This window comes from Balaenoptera acutorostrata, chromosome 7, assembly GCF_949987535.1.
Source record: "Balaenoptera acutorostrata chromosome 7, mBalAcu1.1, whole genome shotgun sequence".
Taxonomy (NCBI): Eukaryota; Metazoa; Chordata; class Mammalia; order Artiodactyla; family Balaenopteridae; genus Balaenoptera; species Balaenoptera acutorostrata.
The window spans coordinates 20791076-20810303 of record NC_080070.1 but is presented as its reverse complement, the minus strand read 5'-3'; the positions used below and the strand labels follow the sequence as shown (position 1 = coordinate 20810303).

The window sequence follows — 19228 nt, the reverse complement described above, 5'->3', positions numbered from 1 at the left end:
CTCTTCTATTCCATCCTTCACACTTCACTAAAGAGAGCTATCAAAATGCCTGCATCTGCCACTGCATTTCAAACCTTTGCGTGTATGTAGTCCATGGTTCTTTGGGTTGCATACATGCTCCTCATGATCTCAGCCCTGGCAACTTCTTCTGCCTCATCCCTCAACACTCCTTACCCTGTACTTCCCACTCAGCAACTCCTTGTCATATCCCAGTGTCCCCAGGCTTCCATGCTTTTCCCTGCAATACTGTAGGTTGGACCATCCCTACTCCTCAACCATACAGGCAATTCCTACTCATATTTCAAGATTCCACTCGGGCACCACTTCCCTAGGAAATCTTTTCTCGTCTTTCCCACTTCCTCTCCTCCCATTTCTACGACCTGAGTAGTAAATTCAATTCTTCATTTATTAAATCAGCAAGCATTTATTGACTCTTTACTCTTTGCCAGGCACCGGTATACATTAGGCTCTCAAATGTGTGAATGAACGAATGCAGACAGCAATGGGTTAAATGAAAGTAAATCCCTGCTTTCACTTAAGTGAGGATTCTCACAAGGATATAAGTAGCATGGCTCTATCACAGGCTTAGCACTTTAAAAAAAAAAGATCCTTTTTTTTTAATGTGGACCATTTTTAAAGTCTTTACTGAATTTGTTACAATATTGCTTCCGTTTTATGTTTTGTTTTTTGGCCTGGCTTGAAGCCACACCCCCCCACATTAGAAGGCGAAGTCTTAACCACTCGACCTCCAGGGAAGTCCCAGACTTAGCACTTCTCAGTATTATTTTTCGTGTATCTGTCTCCCACATTGCACTAATTCCTTACAGATCTTGTCTTTTTCGTTTATGCATCCTTAGTATCCTGCACCGTGTTTTTCATACAGTAAGCACTCAATAAAATATCAGTCCAAAAAGTGAAGGGAACTATTTCACATTTAGTTTTATAAGCTCCAGAATATTTAAGTAAATATTTCCTTAAGTAAGTAAATTGTGGCTTCAAGTTTAGCTTAAAAAAGAAAAAAATACTACACAGTTCTGTGGTTATAACAAGAAATGACTAATGTTAAACCAGCATTGTTTAATACGACAGAAAGAGTGAATCAAAATTTTAATTGACATTTTAAAAAGAAATCAAATATAACCGCAAAGTCAAATAAACACAACCCCTTACTCTTTAATTTAAAAAAAAAATCTAGTGACACAGCAAATATTAGATTTAGATGTAGGAGATCTCAAAGATACACAAATGTCAAGTCACATTGACTTTACAGGTTTCCTGGCTCTGTCCTTTTAATTAGTCTTCATTCTTTACAGAGTTGCTTTCCTGCTCCTAAGCCGCAATCCTTTCGTGTGAATTTTAGTTAACATTTTCATGTGGATACAGTTATCAGTAAACTGCCTCTCCAAAACCTCTGGGTAGAAAGAGCTGATGAAAATACTGGTACCAGTCAGTGAGAGGTACAGTGAGGAACTGGTATACGCTTCTTGAATCAAGAGCAGGACTCAACGGCTTCTCCAGCTAACGCAATTCTTCCAAGTGCCAACTTTTCATCTGATCCTATTTTAAAACTTCAGCAACAGGGCCATCATGACTTTGCCCTTCAAAGAGCTTCCATAAAGCTAGCTGCTACAACAACTGTGGGGAAAAAAAGCCTGGACTCACATCTAAGGAGACAGCAATCTAAATGTCAACTGTTCGTGGGCGGAGGATGGGAAGGGGGAGGAGAAGTTTTATCTCACAGCACTAACATTACATCAGTTTTGGGTTCTTTTTCCCCCTAGTTCTACTGAAAGACAGCTTTCCAATTCCTTCAAATGTGTGAAATCCAGCCTTTACTTTCTTGTTGGCTGCAATATTTGGGTACTAAATAAAGAGGAACAAATCAATGTTTGGCCATCACTCAAAAGAGTCCCACAGGGCTTCCCTGGTGGCACAGTGGTTGAGAATCTGCCTGCCAATGCAGGGGACACGGGTTCAAGCCCTGGTCTGGGAAGATCCCACATGCCACGGAGCAACTGGGCCCGTGAGCCACAACTACTGAGCCTGCACGTCTGGAGCCTGTGCTCTGTAACAAGAGAGGCCGCAATAGTGAGAGGACCACGCACCGCGATGAAGAGTGGCCCCCACTCACCGCAACTAGAGAAAGCCCTCGCACAGAAGCGAATACCCAACACAGCCAAAAATAAATAAATTAATTAATTAATTAAAAAAAAAAAAGAGTCCCACATATTAGGGTTAAGAATGGCAGCCATGGGGGTCCAGCACTCACAGCAGAACAATTCTTAGGGTGACACTCACAAGAGTCATGGGTTCTGAGGATGCCCGCTCCCACAGCTGGGGATCAAGGCACTAACAGACAACACAGACTTGAAGTCATGTTCCACAGCACATGTTATACTGGATGGTGGGATGAAGAATCTGAAACCTGGACTGTGTACGTGGCAGGTGGGGGCGGAGGAGCAGAAAGAACTTAATGCTCCCTAAACATTATACGTGCAACAATGCTATTTCCTTAGTAATTTTTTTTAAGGTCTAACTATGGTAAAATACACATGATATAAAATTTACCATTGTAACCATTTAGAAGTGTTAAGTTCCAGAGTGTAAAGTACATTCACACTGGTGCACAACCAATCTCCAGAACTCTTCTCATCTTGCAAAACTGAGACTCCATTCCCATTAAAAAGCTCTCCAGGTGGCTCTGCAGTGCAACGGATAGCACATTGGACTTCTAGTGACAAAAAAGCTCTCCATTCCTCCCTCTGCTCAGCCCCTTGCAACCACCCTGCTGTCTTCCGTCTCTGAATCTGAATACTCTAGATGCCTCATATAAGGAGAGTAATACAGTATTTATCTTTTTGTGACTGGCTTATTTCACTTAGCATAATGTCCCCAAGGTTCATCTATGTTGCATTAGGTGTTCGAATTTCCTTCCTTTTTAAGGCTGAATGACACTCCACCGTATGTATATAACACGTTTTTCTTTATACATTCATCTGTTGATGGACACTTGGACTGCTTCTACCTTTTGGCTATTATGAATAATGCTGCGATGGACAAGGGTGTACAAATATCTCTTTGAGGTCCTGCTTTTAATTCTTTCGGATAAAAACCCGGAAGAGTGGATTGCTGAATCATAGGGTGATTCTAGTTTTAATTTTTTTGAGGAACCACCATACTATTTTCCAAAGTGGCTGTACCGTTTTACATTCCCAGAACATCCTTGCCAATACTTTTTATTGTCTGTTTTCTTTTTTTTAAAATAGTAGCCATCCTAATGGATATGAGGTGGTTCCTTAGTGACTTTTACATTTTCTAAATTTTCTGTAATATCCCTGTATTATGTTAATAATTAAAGGAAAATTCAGTGAAATACATTCAACCATTAAATGTGATCATGCAAATACATACTTACTGGTATAGAAAGACCTCTTTCATATAGTCTAAATTTTTTTAATCTGAAGGTTACTGTAAGAGTTATATAAAACTATATATACTATTATCTATGTTTGGAGAAATACAAATATACATATTAATATAAATATTTTATACAGACTCAGTAATATGAAAAGGAATATAAAACAATAAACCAGAATCTTAACAGTAATTATCTCTGGATAACGGTAATCTAACTGATCTTATTATTTCTGTATTTATTTTCTGATCTTTACCCAAAGAATATGCATGTCTTCTACAATAATGAACAACAACAATAAAGGGGGTAATGTGGTAAATAAGTTGGGAGTCACCAGGTACCTACATTGCTGTAGGCAGCCATGTTGCTGAGGCCATGAACTATCACTTAAATGTCTGAGAATGCTCAAGCCAGGACGGGAACCTCTGAATCAGCTATAATACTATTACATAAATTCTACTTTTAGTCTCAACATGCTTTGAGGGCTCTGTTTAGCCAATATTATGATAGATGCTGAAATTCAGGAGTTCTGAGTACAGTAATTTGCCACCCTTACCCTACAACCCCAGAATCAGTAAAGAAGAGACCTAGAAAACAGAATATACAATGCCAGCTTCTTATGCTTAACCTGAAAACAAAAAAACAGACAAGGAAATAGAGAGGATTTATAAGGTACAAGGAAAAAATGTGCTGAAGACATACTGCTCCAACCCAACTACATTACGTAATATTCTAGTTACTGTTAGTTAAGAAATTTTTTTATACTTTCACATTTCTTGTGAAAACTCTCCTTTTTTATGCCACCTCATGTGCCTGTGTGTGCATTTAATGAGTTTTTTGAAAAATCCCAATCTGCTTATCTCTCTGAACTAAAAGAACAAGACAATATATTCAAATTTAGGCCGAGAAAAGTAGAGAAAAAAATGCTTCAAAGATAAGAGGCAAAAGCAAGGGCACAAAGAATGCCAACCAAGGAGTCTTCTGCCCACTAGAAACCGAGAAGCTCGCTCCGCAACCATCCTCCACCATAAGCACTGCTAACACTCTCCACTCCATCCCTGGCCTTCGAACTGGGAGGCTGTAAAATATGTGGGAATGACCCTTCAACACACTGGCCTGATATGCTTTCAACTTCCTCAAAACAATCCTCAAACTTGGGAGCACAGCAGATGTCATGATTGAATTACTCAACACCTAACATCTTTAATTCTGAAATTATCCCCCATTCACAACGAATGACTTTCCTTCCACATCTCTTGGCCTCAGTTCCACTCAAGGTGTGTGTCCTCGTGATAGCGCCAACCGGTCCCTTGACTTTCCTTTCTTAGTCCATCACCTCTGCTCTGGCTTCACGGCCTACCCATTCAGCCTGGATCCTGGATTAGTCACTGAAGAAATGGATTCATTACACATTGGCTTACTTGTATCTTCTCTATTGGTGTCTGGTCATAAGTTAGCCTCTCAAAGAAAGGACCAAGGGAAAGAACAGGAGAGAAACGACTCTTTTCTTATATTGTTAATGATCCCCAGCTGCCTGAACTAGGGACATCCCCCTGAGTCCTGCATCCTAAGTTCTCCACTATATAGTCACATTTTATCTTTCCAATGAGTTCCCAGCCATATTCCAATGAGCTCTAAAGCTTCTGAGAAGTCAGACAAGTGACATGAGGGTTTCTAGGAAGGCTAAAGTGAGGGTTGAGTAGTCAGGACCCCAGGCTTCACCCAGAACGGCTGCACTTTTATTTAACAATGGGAAGTTGTTAAATCAATCATGTTGCATGCAGAAAACACTATTGTTCAGCCATTAAAAACTACATTTCGGTGATATAAAGAAAATGTTCACGATGCTAAACCCTATGTACAGCACTATTCAAAGTCCTCAATAGGTAACAGACCCAGGAATAAAAACTGTCTAGAGGGAAACACCCCGGTGTAAACCGTGGTTACGTGAGAATGGTAGATTTATGGGTGCCTCTTAAATTTTCTTCTACTAATAATCATTTTTAAACATGTTTATGTAATCTATTTTTAAAATATATTTTCTTTGAAAAAATTATTTCCTTTCTTATAAAAAATGGCTCCCCTTTCTGAAGCCCAGAAAGCGACTGATCAAACCTTACTCGCCTTTGGGACTTCCCTGGCGGTCCAGTGGTTAAGACTCCGCGCTTCCAATGCAGGGGTGCGGGTTCAATCCCTACTTGGGGAACTAAGATCCCACATGCTGCGTGGTATGGCCAAAAAAAACAAAAAAACAAACACTTTACTCACCTTTGCTGGAGACTTCCCAGGCTAACATCTGGTGGTTGCCAGGAAGGAGAGAAACAAGCTAGGCAGCTCACCCCAGAGGTTTCAAATACAATGAAACCAAAAGCAAGGGGGATGGGAGCAAGCAAACAATTCCCTTCAGGCAAGATGCCTGTGTCTCCGTGTTGATCTTTTCTTCAATAACTCTCATTACACCTGCCTTAAAGTCTTTGATGGTTAATTCTTAGCAAATTGTCAGCCACTTGTAAAAGGCAAAAATAAAATCTAAGCAAAGAGAACATGAATATCGTCCACACTGAAAGCTGGCAAGCTTTTCCCAAACATCAGAAGTTTCCTCGTAGACAAGACCTTTCCACTAAATCTTTAATACTCACCAGGTGCTTTGCCTTAGCACGTTCCTCCTCATTTGATATCCTCTCACGAAGAATAGCTCTGGTCAACTGCTCATTGGCAAAAGCCTTCTCTGAGTCCAGTTCTTTGCTTTGCTTTAGTCTGAAAAGACAACAAAGGTCTAACTTAGAGGGAGAAAAAGAAAGATTTTAGTAGTTGACATCATTTTTCGTAATGAAATATATTAAAGCCACAGATTTAGCAGATGAAATCATCTTGGCCTAAAATTTATCCAAAGCAGGTATATTTTCTAGTAAGTCCTCAAGCAGCCTCTACCCAAGCATTTAAAATAACCGAATTCAAATACATCAAGAGGCGAATCAATCTGACTGCTGAATTAGTTTTACAAAGATCTTCTTATGCCAGCTTGAAACCTGCCCACCTAAATATCCGATCCCTGGTGCCTCCACCTGCCCTCTGGAGATGGCAGTAATACATCTAATTAAAAAGCCATCCACAAGACAAATATTTGAAGGTAACCATCATCTTCCCATCAAAACTGACTCAACTGTTCACTGAATACACGCCAGGCAATGTGCAAGGCACTGATGTCACAGTACTGACAAGGACCAGTCTCTGTCCTCATGGACCTGACATTACGGCAGGAACTAAAAACACGGTGAAGAGATCCTCCCTCCCAGCGAATGTTCCGACGATCTTTATCTGCAAAAATGGCCAGACCCTTCAAGAGCAGGGCTCCTCACTTGTGGGATGACTCCAATTTGTCCCTTAGCTCCAAACTAAATGCAACACTGCAGACATGATCCAGCAAAGTAAGACAATAGAACCTCACCTTCCAAGATTCCCACACAACACTAATTCTACTAATGAAGCATCTGATTGCATTAGGTCTATCAGTAACCTCATCACACAACTAGTTCACACTAAGTTACAATCCATTCAAACCCCTCCACTGTGCATGACAAGGACAAATTACTTTGGCACCCATCTTCACCATAGTGCCCGGCACATAAAGGTATTCAGTAGTCACTGAATGAGAGTACATTTTAGTCTAATCTCATGGACAAAGATTTTCTGATTGCCTTTTCTTCTTTGAGAGAATAACCCCTCTATACCATCATAGCCCAAAGGTATAAGCAATGCTTTAAAAAGAAAAAGTAAGGACTTCTCTCCAGAGAACCTCATGTAGGCCGGGCCCGCCAGGGAACAAACAAGGCCCCTGAGAGCTCCACCTAGTTCGCAGGATAATATCCCACAGCAGGATTTGGAGTCAACAATGGCTAAACCCCAGGTGGTTGTAGCTCCTGTATTAATGCCTAAGCTGTCTGTAAACGCCCCGTGAATTTTACCCATCAAGTTATTCTCATTATACAGAATCCTATGAGGATGGTTGTGAGGATCATCCCACTTTGTCAGAATATGTTCAGGATTTTTTGAATCATCTTTCAGAGCAGCCTGGCAGTTTTGAAACTGAAATTGAACAGTTTGCGGAGACTCTGAATGGCTGGGTTACAACAGATGATGCTTTGCAAGAACTTGTGGAACTCATCTATCAACAGGCCACATCTATCCCAAATTTCTCTTCCATGGGAGCTCGCCTCTGTAATTACCTGTCCCATCATCTGACAATTAGCCCACAGAGTGGCAACTTCTGCCAATTGCTACTTCAAAGACGTTGGACTGAATATGAAGTTAAAAATCAAGCTGCAAAAGGGGATAAAGTGACTCGAAAACGATTCCACGCATTTGTACTCTTTCTGGGAGAACTTTATCTTAACCTGGAGAGCAAAGGAACAAATGGACAGGTTACAAGGGCAGATATTCTTCAGGTCAGTCTTTGGGAGTTGCTGAATGCCCTCTTTTCTAAGCCTATGGATGACAACTTAATTGGTGCAGTAAAATTACTGAAGTTGACAGGGTGAGTTTTAGAAGATGCCTGGAAGGAAAAAGGAAAGACTGATATGGAAGAAATTATTCAGAGAATTGAAAATGTTGTCCTAGATGCAAATTGCAGCAGAGATGTAAAACAGATGCTCTTGAAGCTTGTAGAACTCCGGTCAAGTAACTGGGGTAGAGTCCATGCAACTTCAACATACAGGGAAGCAACACCTGAAAATGATCCTAATTATTTTATGAATGAGCCAACATTTTATACATCTGATAGTGTTCCTTTCACTGCAGCTGATCCAGATTACCAAGAGAACTATCAAGAGTTACTTGAAAGAGAAGACTTTTCTCCACATTATGAAGAAAATGGAACAGATTTATCTGGGGGTGGTCATACTTGGATGATACTGATGGTAAGATGCACCCAGAGGTAGAAGAAACTTATGAAAAGTCCTGTTTGGAATCAGAGCATAAGCGAAAATAGTAAAATTAAATTTCAGCATATCAATTTTATAAAGCACTTTAAGTTATGGTGATTTATTTTTTATTTTTATATAAATTTATTTATTAATTATTTATTTTTGGCTGTGTTGGGTCTTTGTTGCTTCACGTGGGCTTTCTCTACTTGCGGTGAGCGGGGGCTACTCTTTGTTGTGGTGTGCGGGCTTCTCATTGTGGTGGCTTCTCTTGTTGCAGAGCACAGGCTCTAGGCGTGAGGGCTTCAGTAGTTGTGGCACACAGGCTCAGTAGTTGTGGCTCGCAGACTCTAGAGTGCAGGCTCAGTAGTTGTGGCGCACGGGCTTAGTTGCTCTGCGGCATGTGGGATCTTCCTGGACCAGGGCTCGAACCCGTGTCCCCTGCATTGGCAGGCAGATTCTTAACCACTGCACCACCAGGGAAGTCCGGTTATGGTGATTTACCAGAACACAGGAAAAGCAAGAAAAGGTGTCACACTTACACTAAATTAAGGATGTTGAGTTATGTCACTAATGTATGCAACTTTAATTTTAACACTCTCTGCCAAAATAAACTTTATTCCCTACAACTTAAAATGTGCATGTGTGTGTGTGTGTGTGTGTCTGTGTGTGTGTGGATATATATATATATATATAAAATAGTTTATTATGTACAGTTAATTCCACTGTTTTGGCTGTAATAAAATCGATTTTGGAAAAGAAAAAGAAAAGAAAAAGTAAAATTTTTATGTTGGTATAAGTGAAATTCTGAGTGCAATCGACTTTTTAAGTGGGAATGATGAGCACCAAATTGAACTCAATACTAGTCTATCAAATTTCAGTTTTTAAAAAGATTATTGAAAAGAAATAAGAAAATAAAACTTTTGGTTATTCTCTTTAAATTGCTACATCACCTTGATACTCTGAAATTCTCACAAATCAACTCTAACAGATAAAATCACTTTGTAAAATATATTCCAAAATTATAATGCTTCCCCCCTAAAAATTAAACCTGTGTGGTTTTATGTCTTGAATAAAGATAAATAAAAGAAACAAATATACTTTTACCCAAATAAATCCTGGAGTTACATAAAAGGAAAGCAACATAAAAAACAAAGTGGTCCACATAAGGATATTGTGCAGATAACTGCTGAAGTTATCGTACCAGATTAGAAAACTAGGCAGTTATAGCATCTCTACCAGCCTATCACTTGAAAGTAAAAGACATTACCTATTTTACAAGTGAAGTGCAAACTAAAATAAAATAAAAATTACTATCATTTATGGATCACCTACTATATGCAAACACTGTGCAAACACTTTACATACATATATAAAACTAGTATGAAACTTACATTATTATTAGTTCTTGAACATAAAGTGAATTCTACACAACTAAATTTTCTCATATCTTCCACATTTGGTGTATCAAATTTTAAAGTATTGTTCATTTTAATACTACATTTTTTTCTGAGTTTACTTGCATATGGCATAAATTTCAATTACAAATGGAGTTTCTGAAGTACCTCAACTTAAAGAAATATCATAAAGTTTGGCAAGTTAATGAAAAAGAAGCAATAACATAAGCACAAAAGTCTTCAGTGTTATAAAAAATAAAGATTATTCAGCTGGCAGTACTTGGTACAGAAGCACAAACTTTGGAGTTGGATTCCTGGGTCCAAACCAAGGCTCTACCACTTACTAGCTGAGTAAATACTGTAGTTAACCTCCCTAGGTCCTGTTATTCTCATGAGTAAAATAGACTGGTGTAACACCTACCTTACAGGATTCTACATACAGAAAGCATTTAGTACAATGCCTGTAGCATAATAAGCACTCAACACATTAGGTAAGTAGCAGTAATAATAACAGTACCCACTATGGGGTCAGGGATACAGAGGAAGCAGTGAGTTTCTGAAAAGAAGAAAATCTCCAAATTCACTAAATACACCATGACCACATATAGCTCTGTCCTCTCCATCTTTTTTTCCCCCAATTTTTCACCAATAAGAAGTTCTGCCTTTTTTTTTTTTTTTTGGCTGCGTTGGGTCTTCGCTGCTGTGCGCTGGCTTTCTCTAGTTGTGGTGAGCGGGGGCTACTCTTCGTTGCGGTGCGCGGGTTTCTCATTGCGGTGGCTTCTCTTGTTGCGGAGCATGGGCTCTAGGCGTGCGGGCTTCAGTAGTTGCAGCACGTGGGCTCAGTAGTTGTGGCTCGCAGGCTCTAGAGCGCAGGCTCAGTAGTTGTGGCACATGGGTTGAGTTGCTCCACAGCACGTGGGATCTTCCTGGACCAGGGATCAAACCCGCGTCCCCTGCATTGGCAAGCGGATTCTTAACCACTGCGCCACCAGGGAAGTCCCAGTTCTGCTTTATTTTTATGATCAAGGACCCCTAAAATGTAAATTGACTATAATGACTCTAGCAGTCCCATCCTTGCACATGCTCCTTTCTTTCTTTCCCACTTGCCTCTAAAGCTCCACAAGGGTGAAGACCTGGTCTGGGTTTTTTTCACTGCTATATACCCAAGTGCTTAAAACAGTGCTTGCCCCACACAGTAAGTGCTCAAAAAAGACCTGAGTAAACGCATGAATGAATGAGCGGCATATTTCCAACCACAGACAAAAATGGAAAACACGTTACAGAAAATAGAAGACTGAGGAATTTACGAAACTAGACACAAACTGAGCCCTACAAAGGCCAAGCCACCATGATGTTAAGTGTCACAAGTGTGATGATTCCAGACCACACTAACCTAAAACAGAAGGGCGTTTTACATTCCACAACATTTCAGAGCCTCTGAAATACCTAACTCTGTGTGTGGGTGTGTGTTCTACAAATCACCTTTGCAAAGTAGTTGTAGGTCATTAAATGATCTCAATGAACCCATAAAAGAGGAAGCTTATTCGAAGAAAATATTGCTATAAATGCTTTATGTGGAGGTGGGGAGAGGTGGGGAAATGAGGAATAGTGCAATTTAGACATTTCTAGTCTATTGCTTTTATTTCTGAAGGCACTGGACAAAGCTCTATTAGTTATAGAAAAAAATTTTCAGTTTTTTGAAAAATCACCTTTGCAATTTTAGAAAAAAAATTTAGAAAATTTAAGAAGAAAGTTTCACTTTCTTTCAATACCTAATACATCTACCTATGCTTGACTCTTGGCTGAAGAGAGATTGAGAGGGGCACAAATTGACCAAAAAGAAATTTTCCTTTCTTAATTCTTACAGTTACTTTCATTTATCCTTACAAATAGACCTGTACAAATTCTCAAATAGTTAGTTCTAAAGGAATACCTGAAAATAAAACGAAAAGAAAGGTCTGTGTGTGACTGTTTATGAAACAGAATTTTGTATCTTTAAGAAGTCTGACAGTAGGGCCCAGAACAAATTATCATTACCTATCAGCAACTCAGTGGTACAATCTAATAAACCTCAGTTTTCTCAGCCCCAAAATTTGAAGGTTGAGCTTTACAGTCTAAGGTCCCTTGCAGTTAAAAGTTTTACAAACATCATATATTAAATATATTACTCTCCATTCCAAAATTTCTTGAGAAATGTAGAGTCAGGGGATAAATGAAACGAAGGAGTATTATCTCCAAATTTTCTAATTTTCACTCAATGAGCGCTTATATTTCTAGTCTCACCCTTAGAGTTTCCAACTACTTAAAATCTGTACACCCGTATAACTGATTCACTTTATTATAAAGCAGAAACTAACACACCATTGTAAAGCAATTATACTCCAATATAGATGTTAAAAAAAACAAAACAAAACTGTACACCAGGTAGAAGTAAATGGTATTCACAAATTCATTCAGTATGTAATTATTGGTGACAGGCACTATTCTGATTACTGAGAATAAAATGGTGAGCAAAAGAGACACCTACCCTCATGAAGCTTCAACTCTGACAAATTCATTATTTTTAAAAAGTGAGGTTGCCATGAAACTATATGGGTAGGAGCTGATATCTAAACTGAAATCTAAGAAACATAAAATGGGCAACATCAGGAAGGAAAAACTGTCTTAGAGGAAACGTCAGTCAGTTCCAGAGGCACTGGGCACTTACTTTCTGTAATTAAACTTCTGTACTGCCTTTTCAGATACCAAAGGCTGGGTAACCTAGACACTGAGAGCTCTCTTCACACACACACACACACACACACACACACACACACACACACACACTTACCAATATACATTAGTGCGAGGCTTTGGAAGGGTCCCTGAAGCTTAAAATCACCTTTGCAATTTTAGAAACAAAAATTTAGAAAATTTTAGAAGAAAGTTCCGCTTTCTTTCAAATTATTCTGTAGGGCAGAGTTTCAGAAAAAATGGTATAACTAACAGAGCTTTGTCCAGTGCCTTCAGAAATAAAAGCAATAGACTAGAAATGTCTAAATTGCACTATTCCTCGTTTCCCCACCTCTCCCCCCCTCCACATAAAGCATTTATAGCAATATTTTCTTCGAATAAGATTCCTCTTTTATAGATTGAGATCATTTAACGACCTACAACTACTTTGCAAAGAAAATGTGCTTGTATTCTCAGAAGCTCCCAATTCTTTTCAGAGCTTCCTCTCAGTGCCCTTGCTTTTATATTCCATCAGGCTTTTCTATTCAATGGCCATCTATGAAAGATAGTGGCTGTGTGATCAACCAATTTTTCTCTTATTTTGAGCCCAATGTGATGACTCTCTTTTCTGGGCCTCTCTGAGTGCTACCGGCCTCCTTGAGTGTAGATCCAAAGCCAAGTTGTTTTGCAAACACTCCCCAAGGGAAAGAAGGGTGAAGCCCTCTTTGACAATGGAACCTCTACTTTTAAGGTCCGTGTGACGTGTAAAGAAAAAAAAAAAAACGGTATGAGATAAAGTAAGTCTTTCATTATTGGGTTTCCAAAGATTTAAGAATTATCTCAAAATAAAACTAAACATACCAAGTATCTTGGAGAATACATTCTCTTTTTTATTTACTGGCATTTCCCACTTATTATTTCAGATCTGCTGGTCTAATATTATTCTACATTAAGCCCCTGATTTAAGTTTCATTTAAATTTCCTTCTTTTAAATACATATCTCTCCTCATTTAAATTCTCTAGAGTTTTAAGCACAGAAGTAGGAGTTTAGTGTAAACTTTTCTTATTTGCATTAAGTAATTGGATAGCTTGCCTAAGCTTAATGAAACAAATACCAGTCAGCTCTGCCCTTATACCTCAAGCCCTAGCAACCTAGCTCTTGTTCTCAGTGTATTCTCAATCAGGTAAGAGATTTAAGATACACCAGCAAAATGAATTTCTAAAAACCAGCCAAATCTCCCATAATGAATATTATATTACAACATGTCCTTTAAATGGAAATAATAATAATAATAATAAATTACTCAAATATATTCAGTTCTCATAGATATCTGGTAATATTAATAATACCAATATTATTTTATTGAAAGAACCTAAAGCTTTTAAGAAAATGGGAAGGGTATTTTAAAGATAACTTTAGCTAGGCATTTTTTATGTATTCAACTTTGTTGTCCTCGAGGAAGGAGGCATTACTATCTTCCTTTAACATGAGAAAAACTGAGATGTGGAAAAGCACACAGGAGACATGCAACGACCTGATCTGGTTTCCAAAGCCATGATTCTTAAACCTCCTGAAGAGTAACACCACCACCACCCCAGCGGGAATCAGTTTCCATTACATTACTCACCTTTGTGGTCATATAAGGACAGTTTTTAAAAATCATATTACTCATAATTATTTTAAAAGAAGCTCACCTTTTATTTGTTTTCATTATGTCAAGTCAGAGTTTGCCAGAGTCAAATCAGCCCTTTCCCAAAGTGGTTTGGCTTTCAATGGCCCTAAATGTTTCTCTGAACCTGGCCATTCACAAACACTCAGATTTATCTTCATGTAGGCTGACACATAGGTAATGCTATACAATTCTAGCTTAGAAAATTACTTTATAATTTAATATATAAGGCCATTATATTACTGAAGGAAAGTTGATAAGAACCTCAGATAATGGGTGAGAATAAATGGGAAACTGAGATTGCTCTAGATAAAGTGATTTGAGGAAATGATTTATCTAAAATTGAACTATGACCATGACACACCGACAATATCTGCATAGTATTGCAATGTACTTGACTCAGACTGTTTCAAACACTGGAAGAGAAAAATGAGCGACTACAACCTCAAAGGTCATTTTTAACGCTAATGATGAATTTTATTTTAATGCATCATACTTTGTCAGGACATGCTGAACCAGCATTCAAAATACTGTTTACTACTCATTTTTTAAACGGAAAAGCTGAGCCAGTAATCCAACAAACTAATTATTATACTATTAAAAATAATGACAGAACAAGTACACAGCTTTCTATCAATAAGACTTTACCAAAATAAAAGTACAAGGCAAGCTTAATAAAATTTCTCAGCTCAAATTATTTCAAATCCTGGAAGGAAATGTACATGCACTGAGATCCCAAAATAAACACATAAAAATGAATGTACATTAATATAACCATATTACATTCACATATAATATGTATCTATATGTAACATCTATATAAGTATATAGAGATGTAATATCTATATGTATAACAGATAAAGAGTTATCATTTATTCATGCTTACTTTGTACCAGGTACAGTTCTAAGCACTCGACAGGTGTAATTCATTTAATCCTCACAAAAACCCTATCAAATTACTGTATTTCAGATGAGGAAGCTGAGGCACAGAGAAGTTAGGTAAAGCTAATAAGGCTCACAGAACTTGTAAGTAATTTGCCCGAGGTCACAAAGCCAGTGAGAGGTGTAGCCCGGCAGGCTGACTTTGGAGCCTGCATTCTTACAGAAGATACACCCATGAACAAACACACACAAACACATAATATATATATACTACTAGAATGTAAGCCAGGCGGGTAAGAACTTTGTCTTATGCACCACTGTAACCCAGACACTAAATAGTGCCTGGCTCTTGGCAGGCATTCAACAAATATTTTTGAAAGAAATGAATAGAGTTTAATATAATGGAACACAGGTACCCTTTATATAATGGTAATTTAGAAAGAAATGGCACTGTCTTGGAACGCTGAATGACTGAAATCTAGCAAACCTACAGTAAATCAGTATTATTTAACCAGCATTAAGACCTGGTTCTGAATACAACCAAGAGGACATTTATTTTGGTCATCTATGTTTCTACATAAATATCATTTAAAATGTCATTCAGAATTTAACAATCAATGTTTCCTTCCTTTCCACAAGAACACTTTTAAAAAGTGATTAAAGCACGCTAAAATTTACTCACGATCTGGGGGCATTTTCCTGCATGGCTTCAAAATGATGCCTAAGGGAAAAAAACTCAGCCCATAACCGGAAGCCTACAACTATTATGAGGGATTACCCATAGCTATAATCTTAAATGGTTCTCATCTCCCCCTTCCAGACAATCACCTCTCCTTTACACATTGCATATTACTTTGTACCTCGAGTCCCTATTTCAAGTCTCACTTGAGAACAAGTTCTACCTGTCCTGGATTTTCTCGGACCATTTTCTTATCAAATACATTCTCTTACTGCACTGAAAAAATAGATCTATATTTGAAAAGAATTCTGGTTTTAGTTCACAAGTTAACGTCGCCATATCCATGGCCCACACACCCCCCTCCCTCAGGAATTCACAATTAAACTCCCCAGGAGGAAGTTACGCGACACCCCAAAGCACCCTTGTCTTGCATCCAACTAGAAGGACCTACGGCCTCTTTTTTATCTGTCTTAAACTGAATATTTAGAGGCATCCTAAACTACAGTAATCATCTTTTTATCTTAAAGTATACATCAATTGTCAAAACATTCAAAATACAACTGAACAATGGTGGGAGCAGGGAGGCAGAGACACACACCGCTGAACCGTGCCATATCAGCAGGGCTTGAAAATAAACTGTTTTATAGAAGTAGTGGAAGGAAATGCCCATGCAGGACCTGTTCCTACTGAAGACTTGTTTTGAAAATATCTACACCGTTCTCCCTTGCGAACATACACTGGATGGGCGCTGCAGTTGTTTATTTACTGAGATGCTGCAGGAGGACCACAGAGTCCTAGGAGGAAAAACGAACCAGAGGTCCAATGCAGGTATCTCTGGGGCAAATCCCTTTCATCAGCCCAGCGGGGCAAGCCAGCAACTTAAGCACTGGCCTCGCCCCATGGGCCTGAGCCAGGGACAGATGACAACATGAGATGGCTGCCTCCTGAAGACAGGAAACCAGGACAACATTCCCTGGTTCAGGGCCCTGGTCTCTGAAGGAATGCCAGCATCCTAGTATCCTAAAGTATGCAAAACATACATCAAGCCTTTTACAGTGTTTTGCACTTATGTTTCGTTTTGTTAAAAGACACATTTTTGCCAGGACACATATTTTGAAACTGTCCTTGTTCAGTTGGTAAGTCTTGGCAAACTTCTGGCCAGAGAGAGAGAAGATATTACCATTCTCCTTTCTAAGATTTGTAGGGCAAAGAATCAATACTTTTCTTCTTTTCTATTTCAAAGGACTTTCAAGCTTGAACCAAACTGCAACCTCTGACCCTCCACCTGCATTATGCCTCTCAAACATACACAGATACACACACCACCTAACTCACTCCAACGCTTTTTATGGTAGATGCTTAAATGTTAAAGCTTAGCGGACTCCTCCATCAATCCTAGAGTAAACATTTTTAAAGAAAGAATAACTACAAAAAGTCCTTTATTATTTTTTAAATCAAGTAGTCTTTGAATTTTTAATCATTTTTGATTCCCATATTGAGCTGCTAATTTGACTGATGCATAAAGGTTAATGACTGCTGTCTTTATAAACTTTGGTTGTTATCATTACATAATTGTGCTTTTTTATTCTGTTTAGGGCTTACAACCTTCATTTGTACCTTTTCTCATATTTTTGTTTGGTACAGCTTTGCCAATCCATTAATTTTTTAACTTTTATTAAGATTAAAACAAATTACTTTAAGTGTATGTCACATAAATAATACATAGCTCTTGCTGTGTGTGTGTGTGTGTGTGTGTGTGTGTGTGTGTGTATGTGTGTGTGTGTGTGTGTGTATTAATATAATCTGGCAGCCTTGATCTTTAAATGGGTAACTGTGGCCAGGCACAATTATTAACAGTAAGAAACTGACACACCTTACTTTATTTCTTTCCTTTTATATTACGTTTACTATTAATCTTACTTTGCTGTTATTTCTTTTTACCCTTTCCTTATTTTCCCAGTTATATCAAGTTACTACACATTCTCTTCCCCTCTCAAAAAGATCTTTGGTATTTTTCTATGAGATCTGTGGTCATCCTCTTCCTGAACATTCACAAACGCTTTTTTCCCTACTGTTGTTTAAAAACAAAATTCCTACTATTTTCTCAACCACCACCCTCTGCAAACTCAGTAAGATGAAATCATTTGAATACTTTGACTGCCCACCCCCAACTCTTAGCTAAGAGTTCAGTGCTTTTAAATTCATACAGTTCCTAGTTTTCTCATTAAGAATTACTCTTCATTTTCAAGAATCCTTATTAGCAGCTTTATTAGATGTTCCCCGTCTATCATCCATATATACAGTGCAAAGGTTGATTCTCGTGGGTGCTGCTTCTCCTCTCCAACTTTCCCTATTTAAGATCTGTTATAATTAATTTGTAATTTGGTTCGAATTCTTTAAGAATCTTCTTAAGATGGACCAGCATGTTAGATACTTAGCTGTGACTCGGCTTCACACCCCTCTTTATCGTCTGCTTTGTGAAGTGGCAGCGGGAGTCTCTAAACCCCATTTCTGGTTTGCAGCTGGGTTCCTGTTAGGCTCTGACAATAGAGGGCGCCAGAGGGAGACCGCAGGCTGGAGGAGGGAAAAGGAACTCTCCAGTTTGCAGTCTACGCCTTGCAGCATTGCTCAGGCCTCACTGCTTCAGGCTAGCAGCAGCACTTGTCCCTACAGCAGCAGTCCAATCCAGTTTGCAGTCTGCTCAAACTTGCAACCTAACTGCACCTCACTCTGGAAACACCAGCCCTGCCTCCCAGTAGGCTCCTCAAAAATCTGAGTCCAAGACCCACTGGCCACCCCTCCTCTGGACTACAGTTCCACAGAGCCCTCCTCCAAGCATCAGTGTTTTCAATCCTGCTGCTTCCTGCCAGTGCTACCTCTGGGGTAGCTTAGAGCTGCACTGGCCAATACAGTCAACATTAGCCACACGTGGCTGTCAAGCCCATGAAATTTGATTTGTCCAAACTGAGATGTGCTGTTAGTATAAAATACATACTGGATTTTTAATATTGAGTATGAAAATAAGAATGTAGTCGGTCTAATATATTTTATAGTGATTATACGTTAAAATATAATATTTTGAATATACTGGGGAAAATAAAATCTTAGAATTTTTTTTGATGTGGCTACTAGAAAAATCTTAATTACATAGATGGCTCACATTACATCTCTACTGAACAGCGCTGCCTTTGAGTTGTTTTGTTGTTGTTTTGCATTAACAATTCTTGCATTAAATTCTCTCTGTAAAAATAACTGACGAGTTTTGTCTCCTTAGTGGATTCTGGCTGCTGTTTACATTAATAAATTCTCCAAATCCTTGCGTATCTGTGAGTCTCTCTTTCACCCTGACAGGCACATGAGAGCTCAACACAGAATTTGGGGGTTTCAGTCCTTTCTCAGGAATCCCTAGATGTCACTCTGCCTTCTAGCTTCCAGTTTGGCAAAGAAAAGCCTAAACCCAGACTGACCCCCTTTTCCTTTATAAATCAGTGGTTCTTTCTGTCGGGAAGCTTGTAAGATTTTCTCTTCATCCTCAGAGTTCAGAAATTCTAGCA

The 19228-nt window shown here is 38.7% G+C and overlaps 1 protein-coding gene and 1 pseudogene across 1 annotated transcript in view; one reads left to right on the top strand and one right to left on the bottom strand.

Moving 5' to 3' along the window:
* Window positions 1-19228, bottom strand: part of CHCHD3 (coiled-coil-helix-coiled-coil-helix domain containing 3) — a 288008-nt gene that overhangs the window by 177882 nt on the left and 90898 nt on the right. Inside the window, exon 4 of the mRNA XM_007177141.3 lies at window positions 6055-6172. Within this exon, the coding sequence (XP_007177203.1) occupies window positions 6055-6172 (118 nt within the window). The remainder of the gene's footprint in view (window positions 1-6054; window positions 6173-19228) is intronic.
* Window positions 7293-8402, top strand: LOC103011625 (polyadenylate-binding protein-interacting protein 1-like; annotated as a pseudogene).